At 40.6% G+C, this 13,722-nt stretch overlaps 1 protein-coding gene across 6 annotated transcripts in view; it reads left to right on the forward strand.

The window, feature by feature from the left end:
- Window positions 1-13,722, forward strand: part of ARHGAP15 (Rho GTPase activating protein 15) — a 339,806-nt gene that overhangs the window by 313,415 nt on the left and 12,669 nt on the right. For all 6 annotated transcript variants that reach the window (XM_026089060.1, XM_026089062.1, XM_026089065.1 and 3 more), the window contains one exon: window positions 1,961-2,066. In XM_026089060.1, the coding sequence (XP_025944845.1) occupies window positions 1,961-2,066 (106 nt within the window). The remainder of the gene's footprint in view (window positions 1-1,960; window positions 2,067-13,722) is intronic.

Here is a 13,722-nt window from a genome sequence, read left to right on the forward strand (position 1 = left end):
CTTGCCGTTTTCTCAATAAATAATTTCTTTGTGAATTAACATTTTCTTTTCTGTCCGTTTGTTTTCTAAATATACGTTAGGAGGAACCCCAGCCTCAGTAAGGCAGCCGCTTGCGTAGGGGAGGTGGTTGCCAAGCTGGTATCTGTGTTAATCAGCAGAGCACGCGGAGAAACGTCCTTCAAAAGACCACACTAAAGTTTTACTGTGCCACATTTCCTTGCAAATATCCCGTAATGGACAAGCAGCGAGTGTTGCCTTCTACCGAGTTTTTCTTAGGCCAGCTTAAGTGGTTCAGTCCCACTGAAGTCCATTGAACCCTCCGGAGAAAAGAGACTTATAAAATTAGTTGAGTGACTTTATTTGAAAAGTTGCAGTAAGCAACAGCCAGGCAGCCCTGATCAACCTAAATATGACTTTTCTGGTAAGATCATTTGCACGCCGTGCAGTTCAAGCAAAAGCTTGCAAAAGCTGTGCCCCCTTCTTACCATAAATCCACTTCTGCAAACTTCAGATCGTTTTGATTTGTAGCTTCAATCCTATTTCCGCTGGACTGATTCTCCCTCCTATGGACAAAACTACTATTGCCAACTGCATGACTTTCTATAGAATAAATCCATATGAAACTTTTTTTTTTTTTTACTGGAAAATAATGCCTGTTCATTGGCTAGTTTGAACTTTTGTCCTTGATATATAAAATGTTAGCAATATTATAGATAATATACACATATATGTCTGCACGTATAACGTATTAACCTCAACAGGAGTTACAAATACATGCTGAAGAAAGAATACCCTCTTATTAATAATTTTAAATTTTAAATTCATTTGAGCTGCCAGAAATTTTTGGTTGAGATTTTTTTTTTTTTTTTGTAAAATTTTCAATCAAGACATTAATCATCATCCCTAGTTATGCAGCACCTACAGCAACTGGGATTCAATCCTGATGGAGATCTCTGGGTGTGAGGGCAATATGAATATTAAAAACAAAGATATCTGAAGAATGATAGGTGATAATTAAATCATAGATGATAAGATCAGAAAAGAATTCTCAGGTTATCTAGGGCATGTAACAAGCAAGATGTTTTCCCTACGTCAGACCTACTGGCACCTTATCTAATCTGTTCCTAAATGAAAGCACAGTTGTACATGACTTTAATTCAGTTGCAACATCTTATACAAATCGATGCAAATATCAGAGTCAAACCTTTCCCCTGAAACAATGAATCATGCTAAAACAGGAAGGTTTATCTTAACAAAAGGAATAGCAATGTTCTTATCACCTCAAAAGAAAGATTAAAGGCCGGAGTCCAACATTCTTTTTTTTTACTAATTGCAAGTTTGAAATACTAGTCGTTCCCTACAAAAATTACAGTTGTGAGATGCTACACGTACACCTGGTATTAGAAAATAGCTGTGGTGGAGTATTTTCACAAAAGGATTGATCATTAGAAAGCATGAGTAAAAAGACTACCAAATCATTTTATAATTCCCGCCATTATGGGGTGAAATGTTAGGGATGGAGATTCAAAAATACGGCTGCTTTAAATATGATGAGAAATACAGGACAATAAGGACCACATGGGAAAAGTGTCCACCACAGAAACTGGATCATTGGATGAATGTAATTCCAAAGTGATATTCCACTTAAGATGTTGGTCCCTTACCACTTGGAGGTATTTTAGCTTAGGATAATGGTCTAATGATCTAATAAAATAAATGAGAACCTTAAAAATATAATTCTGTGGACTGGAAAATACTTCCTTAAGATTTAGAGAGTTTTCTCTTTAATCTCTGTAAAGTAGTCTTGTGCTCTGTAAAGAAGACAGAAGGTACAACACGTACTGTTTTCAACCATATATTAATGATGACTTTTCTTGCTAAGATAGCTGATATAGCACTGGGCAAAGTAATATCCTAATATGGCATTCACATGTATTTTTTTCTGTATGTTTTTCCTTAGAAATCCAGGACAACGCCATTCGCATTAAATCCATAAAGCGTCTTGTAAAAAAGCTCCCTAGACCAAACTACGAGACAATGAAAATCCTCTTTGAACATCTAAAGAAGTAAGTAAAACTGTACTGTGAAAGGACTGGTAATTTTAAAAGGAGTCCAAGGGTGGTGTCCAAATCCTATTGGAAATGTAATCCAAAATACCAAAGATAATTATGTTCTTTGGCAAAACTAAATATGATTTATGGTATCTATGTACATCCTATTTCAGCTCAAGAATCAGCCTGTCTAAGCAAAAGCATTAATTTTTCCTCTATTAGAAAACAGAACAGTAAGTTTCTTTGTGTGCAGTTAGACCCCGGTATTACTAAAGAACAGGTACATTGAATTAAATAAATACAGCATGTTCCAGTGCACGTCTGACTTTAACCACCCCTGCAACTTAGCTAGGAAAATACATTACAAACTCCTGTACCGCAGAGTGAAGTTTGTGCCAATACAGAACATCTAGGAAACACTGATGAGAGATCTGGGAGTGCACCTTTGTTTTCCTCATGTTTCTGAAATACGAGAGAGGCAGAGGTGACACAGATTTTGTTCCGCGAAAATGCCTCTCTGAGGTTCCACTGCTTGCCATCTCTCCATGGTTTCCACGTTCGCTGTGCTCAGGAGATGTTGGCTCACAAAATCAGCCTTGGATCTCATGTTCGTGTTGGGTTTTCTTCTCTTGTTTCGTGGCATTAACAGAAAAAAACAGGCCAAAAGTAGGCCAAAAGTTTGTTTTAAAACAAACCTGCTGCTGTTTTATTTGCAAAACGAGCAGGCAGCGGTAAGGGACCACAGGACAGGGGCGTACAGAGGGCAGGATCCAGTTCCTCCTCTCCTAGCTGTGCTGGTGTCAGGGCTAACTGGTGCCATTTTGCACAGCCACTTTTCAGCCAAACTACCCTTAAAATTGAAAGGACTAAGTAGTATCTAGGGCCCCATGCAGGCTCTGTACACAGAGGAGTATTTCATCTCGGGAATGCTATAATGACCCCAGTGAATGAATAATAATGACTCCAAGTAAAAGACTAGTCCCAGCTTACAATGAATGATGCCTTTATACTGACCGTTTCTGCAGCATTCTCCTGACATATATATATAATAGATGTAGATCCTTTATCTTGTTGTGCAACTGCCAGACGAAACTGCAAAATGAAGTGTATATATAGTTGTGGGAATGTCCCCATTTAATTAAGCATGGAAGGATTTTAAACAGTCTATAAAATGACTGAGTTTGGCCTTGAAGAAAATCCTTTTCCTGTGTATTCATCTGATGTACCCTGTGCATACATTCTTTCCTTCAGAGGGTTATCTAGAGAAGGATAATAATGTTTTGCTGTCAGTGGAAGAATAATAAGGGAAATTATTTCCTGGGAAGAACCTTAGTGCAAGAAGCAGGTACATGCTGTCCAAACAGATGTGCCATATATAAAACTTACTTCATTGTACGTGGCATTGATCCTAACCTGAAGAAACTTTTGCTACCATGTCTTAGGGGAATGGTATCAGGTATACACAATAAGTCTTTGATCTTATAGTTAAATCACTTGATTGAGACTCAGGAGACCCGGGTTCAGTTCTTGGCTTTGACCGGATGTTCTGTGTGACCTTGGGTAAATCATTTAATCTCTCTGCGCCTCGGTTCCTTGTTTACAAAATGGTGATAATACTTCCTTTGTCTGCCTTGTCTCTTTAGAGCATAATCTCTTCAGGACAGCAATTGTTTCCTGCTGTGTATATATAGAATAACTGGCAAAACTGGACCAAGACTGGGGTTTGGGGGAAAAAAACTAGAATACAAATAATTAAATAGTGATACTTAGTAATGCATATGTGTAAAATACCTGGCTTGACTACAGCTCCATTGAAGGGGAGGAGGGCAGATGTATTACCTAAATAAGGACATGTGCTTATGGTAGGGTCACTGCAGAAATACGGTGAAAGAAGAGGTAGACTGAAGTGATGCAGTAGCGCAGTGATGGAAGGCAGGAAGACATTATATTTGGGCCATTTTAGGGGGTAGAGCATTATGGAAGCAATCATCTGAGTCTCTCTGGAGAAGGCCTTCTGTGTCAAGCAAACACATCCTCAGGGAAGGAAGGGATTATCCTACGAGCCTTCAACCCATCGATATGGAAGCAGCAGTAGAATAAATACTGTAAACATCAAAAACTTGTGAAAACTGGCACGTTCTCATGAACTTGTCAATGGGAAAAAAGGGCCAGTCTGAATAGCCAGTCTGAATGGGTTCAGATCAAATAACAATAAGTGAGATGCACTTCTGATGGGTCCTTCTTTAGAAACCTGGACAAAGCAGTTGATGAGAGAGCCTGGGAGAAAGCCCTGGCAGCAGAAATGACAGCAGGGATTAACACTGAGATCTTACCTGTGCCATACATCTTCCCTAAAACAAGCCCACGGAAGTTGCAAGAAGTCACAGTGTTGTGTATGAAGCCCACAGAATAGGTATTAAAAGCAAAGCTTGGGCTCGCAGTACCTGCACTTTTAAGTATTTTGTATTTGTATTTGATGAAAAAAAAAAACCACACTGTGTCCCCTACTCATCTTTGCATGAAATTTATTCAACTACAAATATAATGCATGAGCAAAAGAGACAAAATATACAGCTGAATAGACATATCACATAGCTCTTTCCAGTCTATCATAACAAATTGCTTTATATTGAAAATTGTTTTATATTTTCATATTGAAAATAGTTGAGCACAATGACTATTAGGTTTTTCATACTTCTTCCTAAGATGAGCAAGCCAAGCATATATTTTACACATAAACGAAACAACAGGGCCCAGTCTGAATAGGGACTTTCCCAAATAAATGGCTACAGAAAACAGCCTGTTCTACTTGAGCATGTTTACAGAAACTCACTTGCTGTATATATCCCCTATATTTATGTTTCTTATATTTGTGAAAACAGGGCCCCAGGTCCTCAGGACTCCACTCCTTGCCGCTGTTTATTTACAAGTGAATTTTACTCCCAGACAGGGCGAGCAAAACCCAAGGACCACATAAAACTGATATACCATACAGGTCCTGTTCCACAGGCGTACAAAGGACATCAAATGATGCAGGGGCCTTGCATCGGCTTTGTGCTCAGATGGGAACTGAGAGCAGCCACCCTCTACGCGATAAGTCATTATTTGTGCAATAACTAACTCATGAAACTATAATTTTAATAAGGGATAAGGAGCACTTCCCTCTCTAAGAATCCCACAGTAGTTTATAACCAGCGCTGCTTTCGCAGCAGCATCTCGAGCTAGCTGTCATACACCCATTGGGAAACCGAGGCACGGCAAGTCTAAATGACTTAAGGACTCAGCGTAAGCCAGCGACACAACCCAAAACCCTGGAGCTTTCCTGCACAGAAGCTTCTGCAGCGACAGCAAAACACTCCTTTCTCACCACTGCAAAACACGGTAGCGGAGAGGAGCTGGAGGCTGCCTGCGCCCCGGCCGGGGGCGAGCAGAGTCCCGCTCCGCTGCTCGGCGCGCCGAGCTGGCTGGGGCTGCCGCGGCTCTGCTCCAGGAGCCGCGCTTCTGCATCGCACAGCGCTGTGCCTCAGCTAATAAGCTGTGCTTATTAATGTTAAATTAATGAATCTCAGCCTGCTCTGCTTATTAGGTTGCGCTCGGTGCCACCGTAACGCAGCTCTGCGACTCCCAGACCCGAGCCGCCTCGTGCCCACTGGGCTGGAGCACAGGGCGGCCAACTCGCGTCTGCCCGTGCCCGTCCGTGTAGACCTCCCAGTGAAGGGATGTATTGCAGAGCAAAACCCCTTTCCTTCCCTATTATTTTCCCTCACAAGAGCAGTAGGACATGTTATTTACCAAAGTATAAAATCCATGCTGACATAATCGAAGGGGAAGACAGAGGCCAGCCTGACTTCACCGTTGGTGGAGAGCGCTGAACCCAGCTGCCCAACTGTGGAAGATCTTCTTCCAGCAGCCGCATCTGCCTCCTTGGCAGGCACGCCAGGCCCGTCGTCTGGGGAGCGCCGCGGTTGCCTCTTGGTTTATCACGTGGATCTGTTACTGTGGCCTCTCTGGCTGCCTTGCCCGCGGAGGAGCCAATTCCTTTCGATTCACCTTCGAATCCAAGGAACGAGCTTGCTCCATTTGCTCCTGCGCTGTATGGAGCGCAGCAAAATATCCTCGGATGCAGCCCGGGCTTTCTGCCCTTTCAGGGAGATCACGATGGTTTCCCTTCCGACTGCCTTCCCCCTCCAAAATTCTCCATGCTTAATAATAATTGCTTGTATCGGTTTCACTGGAAATAAGCTCCTCATCAAGAGTAGGACTGTTTTTCTGAGGCAGACCCACTAACACCGATATATGATCTAACAAAAGCTGTAAGTGTTACAGGATTTATGTTTTAGTTGCTCTGAAAGCCGTCTTCCCTCCGTGTTCATAGCACAAGGAATAGAAAAGCGTCCGATCTCAACACACGAGAGAACGAGCGCACGCGCACGTGGACGCACCGCAAAGCTAGCAACACGTGTCGCCTATGTTCTGGAGAACATGGGGTTTGGAAACTACTGAATAGACTTATTTCTACCTATTAAAGATTAAAAAAAGAGCCGCGCGTACCAAGAGCCCAACAATAGCCCACACGACGGGAAGCAATGACAATGTGATGACAAGTCCAGCAGCGGTACCCAGAATGCGGAGGGAAAATCGGAAAGTACCGTCAAAGTATGGCATCTAGTAACGCTAAGCAAGGGACGTCTGCAAACTTTTTTTTTTTTTTTTTTTGAGTTAGTGGAGGAGAGATGTAGCAAACATATGTGATTTTCACATCCTAAACTATGTGTCATATCAGCAGTTTCAGGCAGGCTTACATATTAAATCTAGGCTCAGGAGAACCCTTTTTTTTGCACAGCAGAAGAACAGATTATGTTAAGAACTGCACAAGCTTTGTATTAAAAAAAAAAAAGGTAAAAATTATTTAAATGAGAAAACGACCCCCAACAGAAGCACTATAAGACAAATTTCTATTCAGCAAACCTCAGAGAGCCCATGGGAGACCAAAGTGTGTTAAGTTTTCATCAGGAAAAATGTCCAGATTCAGGAATGCTCATAAGCCCATAAGTCCTTAACTGAAGGCACTAGAAATTAAGAATATATGCTCAAATGATTTCCTGAATTAAGGCCTTTCTTAGAATCTCATGAACTTTTCTCATTCCTAAGCAGTAGGGCAACGACAGGGAGAAAATTTTAGCCTTATTCCTGCAAACTTAGGGAGCAGCTGATGGAAATGTTCCCCCCCCCCAATGGCAAACATTTTAAAATTTACATGAAGAGAAGGGCAAATATATATCAAGACATGCTCTTGCATGCATGCTTTATGCTATTTCAACTATATAAAAGTTTTAGAGAGAAGCTGGCCCGATGCCAACACTTGTCCCATTTAGCTTCCTCTGGCTTGTTTTTTTGGGGAAAAAAAGAGTTAAACCTATTTCTCTCTGCTGAAGTACACTTTGGTCTACTCAGTTCTCCCCCTGCGAATGAGTAGACACTCTCAGAGCACAAGGGAGTGTGCAGAAGACAGGAATATTAATAGTTATTGAATTAAAGGCAAAAATAAAACCCGGTCTTCCTAGAGTACCTTTATGTGTGTTCACTGTACTCACTTTGCTGTGTGTGTGTGTGTGTGTCTGCTATATCAAGGTTTTTGCACTCATACCTAGTCCCTCTTATTGTGGAATAAGAGTTTTCAAAGCTCACTTGTTCCCCCTGGGATACCTTACAGCTTGGCAGTTTTAAAGTGAGCACAGATGAGGAATTAAAGCCCCATTTTCACCTGTGTTTAGATATACTTTCTATTTTTCGCACCGTATTTAAAAATATAAACCCTGATTTTCATAACAATTGGGCGAATAATTACGCTTGGTACTTTTCAACGCTACCAAGCCTCAAAATGTACTGCACTGGTGTATCAGCAAATAACAGAACGATAAAAATAATGAGCATAGTTTTAATTTAAATATTTATGCTATGGCAGACTATGTGGCTGCAGAGGACCATTGTGCTAGGTGCAGTACCCAGATACGGGCAGATAGGGTCCCTGTTTCAAAGCACTGCTATTGTTCCTTCCAGATTACTCGATATCAAATGATCTCAGAAAGCTTTTCAGCCATTAATTAAATCTAATAACTTCCTTTTCAGGTCAGTAAGTTTTATTATCCTAGTTGCGCAGGTGGAGAAAGTGAGGGTAAGGCGCTTGCCCCAGATTACGGAGGGAACAGGTCTCACTTCTGCCGTCCGCTTCCTGCCGACTGCCCCGGTCCCGCCGGCTCTTTGCAGGCTTGGTGTCCACGTGCATGCTCGCTTTGCGGCTGTGCATATGGGCAGCACGTCCTGGGGAAGTCCACTCACTGCTAAGGACCCTTCTGCTAACAGAGACCATGTGAGAGCACTGCTTCTGGTTTGCACTCGCACAAGTTTTAGAAAAATATTACTCGCGGAGTTAATTTACGTGATTTTTGCAACCTCTTAATTTTGCTCCGGGTTAGTGCTCTTTTCAACTCGAATGTTTTTTTTGTTGGTGAAATTTAAGAATGCTCAACTCATTACAAAAGTTCGGCTTATTTATTTATTTTTTATTTTTTAACTAATTTGGGAGATTGAGCCCTAATGCATTAATGTCCAGAACCAGGTCATCAAGAGGTAAATTGCAATGCTTTTCATTCTTCTGACTAAAGATATGGGATTTTTTCTCACAATAAGGCTGTAAAATGAATAAAAGGATTGAAGTTTCTTAAGATATTCATTGAAACTTAAAAAAAAAAAAGCTTTAGTGCCAAAATGTCAGTGTTCTGTGCAAAATAATTAATATAACACAATAGGATCTATTCTACTATCGATTGAAAGGGAATTTATGCAGGTAATTCATTAAGGCTAGTGGGAGTTTGACATGTAAATCCCCTGGCACTTTGATGGGAAAACAGACCCTGATGATTTGATTTTTTTTTTTTTATAAGCTATAAAATACTTGCTTTTCAGTGACAAATATTTAAAAACAAAAACAAATACCTGACCAAATAGAGCAATGGATGATGCTGCTTTGTGAGACTTCTGAAATGACATTACATCAAATCATTTTTCACACATCGCAAAAGATGCAACAATCATTTCAATCAGTCTGCTAAGAGAATCGATACTTTTTTTTGCTTTCAGAGAATGGCATTTCACATTCCAACATTTCCAGGTTATCACTTTCATACATCTCTTTTTGTGGTCAAGTGCATGATTAGTACTTCTGACAGCATATTGGCCATTTTCTTATGAAGAGCTACAAATTCTTGTAAATAAAAACCAATCTGAAAAAATGAAGAGAAAATCTGTGGACTGGAATGCACCCTACTTGTAATGGGAACAAAAAGCTGGCAATGAAATATAAACCTAAATCACAGCAGAATGACCTACTTTAAGGCATTTGCCAAAGAGACAGTGTTTTAGACAGCTCCTCTGAAGTAGCGTCTTTATGTCTATGCCATCTGCAGATTCATTATTGTGCTTTTAGGAAAAAAAAAAAAGAAAAAAGAAAGGAAAAAAAAAAAAGAAAGGGAAGAAAAACCTACAGCATGCCTGACAAAACTAAGCTTCATCTATAGGAAAGATTCCAGTACTGTGGGCACCACACCCACACCTAGTGATGTGGTCCAAGTTTTTTCTTTAGAGGCACCTAATTAAGAAACCCTGACTCATTTACATGGATACGTTTGATCTAAATTACACTCCAAACCACACCAAATTAGGAGCATCTGTGAATGTGAAGTGTTTGTTCCCAGTGACTGGTAGAATAGGGCCAGTTCTGGACGGCACATGTTCAAGTGACGAAAAATATTTCAGATGTAACATACTTCTGAGACCCACTTTTCCACTAATAATTCATAATGAGTTAAACCAGTATCTCTGCTCAAACAATTATTTCAGGCTGTGAAAAAAATGTCATTTTACTTTTAAAATGAGGAGGAAAAAAAAAAAGAAGTAGGCAAGCACCTCGTTTGCTTGTTTCCCTGAAAACGGGCCTGAATGCAACCATTAGCAGCAATTTAAATCTGTAGAGTGTGTATATTATCACATAGGCATTACTCCCGAAGTCCGGACTAAAGGAAAATACCTATGAATGATTAGTTGTTGTTCACAGGCAAGGCCTTCTGCCTCGCTATGTACGTTCTTCTGCTGTTAACCCACCGCGCTGCGTTTTCTGAAGGGTCTGCGTGAAGAACCGAGTGTCGGCTTGATGAGGCTGTACCATACGCTCTGGAATAATATTAAAAATTTAAGAAAGTGGGCCAGATTTGAGATTTTTGTTCTTCCCTTTCATGCTGTGTTGCTGGTGTATCTAGCTATGTATGTTTGTATCTGCGAAGGATACAGGACAAAAGTGGGTCCTGCAGCAATAAGGGATCTTTTATCGCACTTCTTGTCTGCTGGAGAGGACGAGCAGAGGAGGCTGCAGAAACCACTCGTTGCTATTTTGCTGCCTTGCAGTATAAACTGACAAACTCAAGAAATAGCCTTTATCTTGCTCTAATTTCAGCAATAGAACCAGCCGGAGCATCGGGGAGTGCAAATCCGAATTCCACGCTGTGTTTGCAATTCCCAGGATGCTCGCGCAGTTTGGCACAACCTTAGGATTTGGCCCATGGTGTTTGGCAGCCACCTTTTATTCTTCCCTTCTTTTATGCTTTGTGAATAGTCTAAGTTACATAATACCAGTGACAATTTGTTTATGGCAAGCATTACAGTCACTGTTTTATGATTACATTCAAACTTTAAGCCACATTTTGACATCTAAGGATCATCTTGCATTCTCATATATTATATACAATGAAGGTTTGTGTTCCAGTAAGGGTAGAGGGGGAGGAACTTTATAAATAACATGACTCCTTTTGTCTGAGGAGATTTTAATACGTTTGTCTGATCTACTGTTTTTGCAGTAGCCAGAATATAATTTGAATATATTAATATTTTCAGCAACTGTGCTCAGGGAGCCCAGTTAATAACTTATGCATGGATATATAGATACACTTCAGACAGAGGTAATGTTTTTAGCCCTTCTGTTGGTAATACTTAGCAAGGCACAATGAAAGAGCCTGTTCTTTCCTCCCCTTTGTTGTGGGCATGCATTGTGATGGTATGGAGCCAGTGTTCTTTCTGTTGTCTACACAGCCTGGATTCAATAAGCAGTTATATATGCATATTATGACAATGTGGTCAAGGAAACCAGATTTTTTTACTATACCTTCATGTGCCTGTACAGTATAAAATCTGGTATTTATTTTTCTTGTCCTCATTCAATATGTTAACAAAATCATAATTTGATACAGGTTATGTTCACTTTATAATTAAAATTATAGAGTTAGACGAAAATACAGCAAGATGTTGCTGGATGGAAAATATTTATCTTTTCATACATTACGCATTATGGTGCGATGTAAAATCATAAATCTGTGGAATGGCTAACTCTACCCAAGCAGATGATACTTGCCTCCTCTCCTGGGCCACAAGACGCAACCAGTTTTCTCCTTCACCGGGTTTCTGCAGTGGCCTCAGCCCTGCCACCAGACGGCATTGCTGCCATCCCTGCCTGCTCTGCCCCGTGCAACTCTCACGGCATCTCCATGCAGTCGCTCTTCCTGGCTGTCAGGAGCAGCTCACAGCAGCTGTATTCTCTATATATTCTCTATTACTCAAGATTAGGATTTTTTTTTTTTTAACCTCTACAATATTCGCATAGGATGGACTCCTATAAGTACGTAAAGCAAAGTAACTAACAGCATTTTAATTGTCCTAAGTTATCTTCATCGAAACAGAATTAAGCATAGCTTTTAGATTTCTGTTCCAACCATCACCAGCTAAAAAAATGGTTATTTAGGCTACTGGTTAACTTCAACAGGCTTTCCAAAAATTATGTTCTGGTCTATAAGGATCATAGTCTATCAACTGATATATCAAGTGTCTATCATCACCTTGGTGGAAGGGATGTTCCACATACATGTTCTCTCAAGATTAAAAGAGAAGGCCAAAAATATCCTTTTTAGGAAGTCTAACAGCCTGACCTCATATCCCAAAATGATGTTAGACTCCCCACAAAATGGTTGACTCACTTCTCTGAAACAGTGACATGTCATTCAATTCCCCTGCTACAGCTGGGATATACCAAGACTTCCTAGCCTCTTGGCTGTATCGCGGAGATTTCCGAATACAATGATCCTGGTTTGTCAGCATCCATCCTGAGTATTGTTACCCTTTGCCATGAGCCAAGAAAAGGAAAGTCATAAAAGACCGAGTTCTTTCATTTTGATAGATCTCAACAATCCCTCTCTTATAACTCTCCTAACACTTAGCGGACAAAGTGCAAACCTTTTACACCAAATGTATTCCCTGTGTCAGCACTAGACTCAGCGTCACCAAAGGACCTGGGGATATCACTTCATCTGTCTTGAAACTGTTCCAGCTCTCCAGGTCATTGCCATCAACACTGACAAGTCCAGTCTTTCACCAAACACTTCCAGCAATCTTAAAGATTCCAGCCCTATAGCACTTTCCAGTAGGTCAAGATTACTATGAACATCAGTTGTCCTTATTGAATTTTCAGGTTCAGAAGGGGTTTTCAGTAGGGTCATGGCAGCAGTAGTAGCCAACTTAAGACCACCTCCTGGGACAACTGTCCTGTTGAATATGACCATATATTTTGAATCTCTTCTGACCACTATGGCAAGGAACTGCCTAATCTTTCTAGGTTAAATGATAAAATCTTGCAACTCCTTATACTAAATTATGTTTATATAACATAATTTGCATCCTGAAACCACACCATTTACTTCCTAAGGAGACACTCTCTCAGCTTGTGAATCCTTTTGTAGCCATTCTCATTTTCTGCTGCAGGGGAAGATCCATTCAGTATCTACGAAACAATGTCCTGAAATTCGTCTCATCTGAGGGCCAGGTAGTGTAGAGTCAGTGGTCCTCTGGAGCTCAAGGCAGTAAAAAGACATATCCAGGGTATTTCAACTTCGTCTCCAAGAACATCATGCCTGAGCCTAACACCAACGAGCAAGGCAATGTGGGGACAGACCTTTTTGGCATGGGTGAACTGAGTATGAGAACTGCTTTTCTGAAACTCTACTGGGTGCATTGAGTCATTTTATGCAGCTAAGCTACGACTGAGAGATGAAAAAAACCACAACTACTGAGCGAGGCAGGCCTGCCTGTATAGAGAACTAAAGACTGGCAAAGTGTCTGAGGCAGTTAGTCCACAGTCATCTGAAACCATCGCACATGTGGATGGGTATTTGACTTAAAAAGGAACTAATGAGAAAATCCAAAGCCATTTTAAAGCTAGCAAATACTACGGAAGTTGCAGTACTACAAAGGGTGCATCTTAGAAAGATTCAATATATGGAAAATCATCCACTCCAGGCAGTTTGTGCATTTAGTGCAATGGACTATACACGTGCATAAAAAATAAACATCAAGCTAAGGTGAGCGGACAAGACAGACAAAGTGTAAGTAGAAAAGACAATGCTGACATAGTAAATTCATTGCTCAAGGGCAAGTAAAATGTAAATAAGTTTAAAGAAATCAAAGACTCATGGCACATACTCACTAGTGCATTTAAGAGATACATTCATCCTACTCATGTTCAATATCAGTGCTGAAACAATTGTGACGCTGGGAGGCATGTTAAAGCATCTTT

This window comes from Apteryx rowi, unplaced genomic scaffold, assembly GCF_003343035.1.
Source record: "Apteryx rowi isolate R43461 unplaced genomic scaffold, aptRow1 scaffold_8, whole genome shotgun sequence".
Classification (NCBI taxonomy): Eukaryota; Metazoa; Chordata; class Aves; order Apterygiformes; family Apterygidae; genus Apteryx; species Apteryx rowi.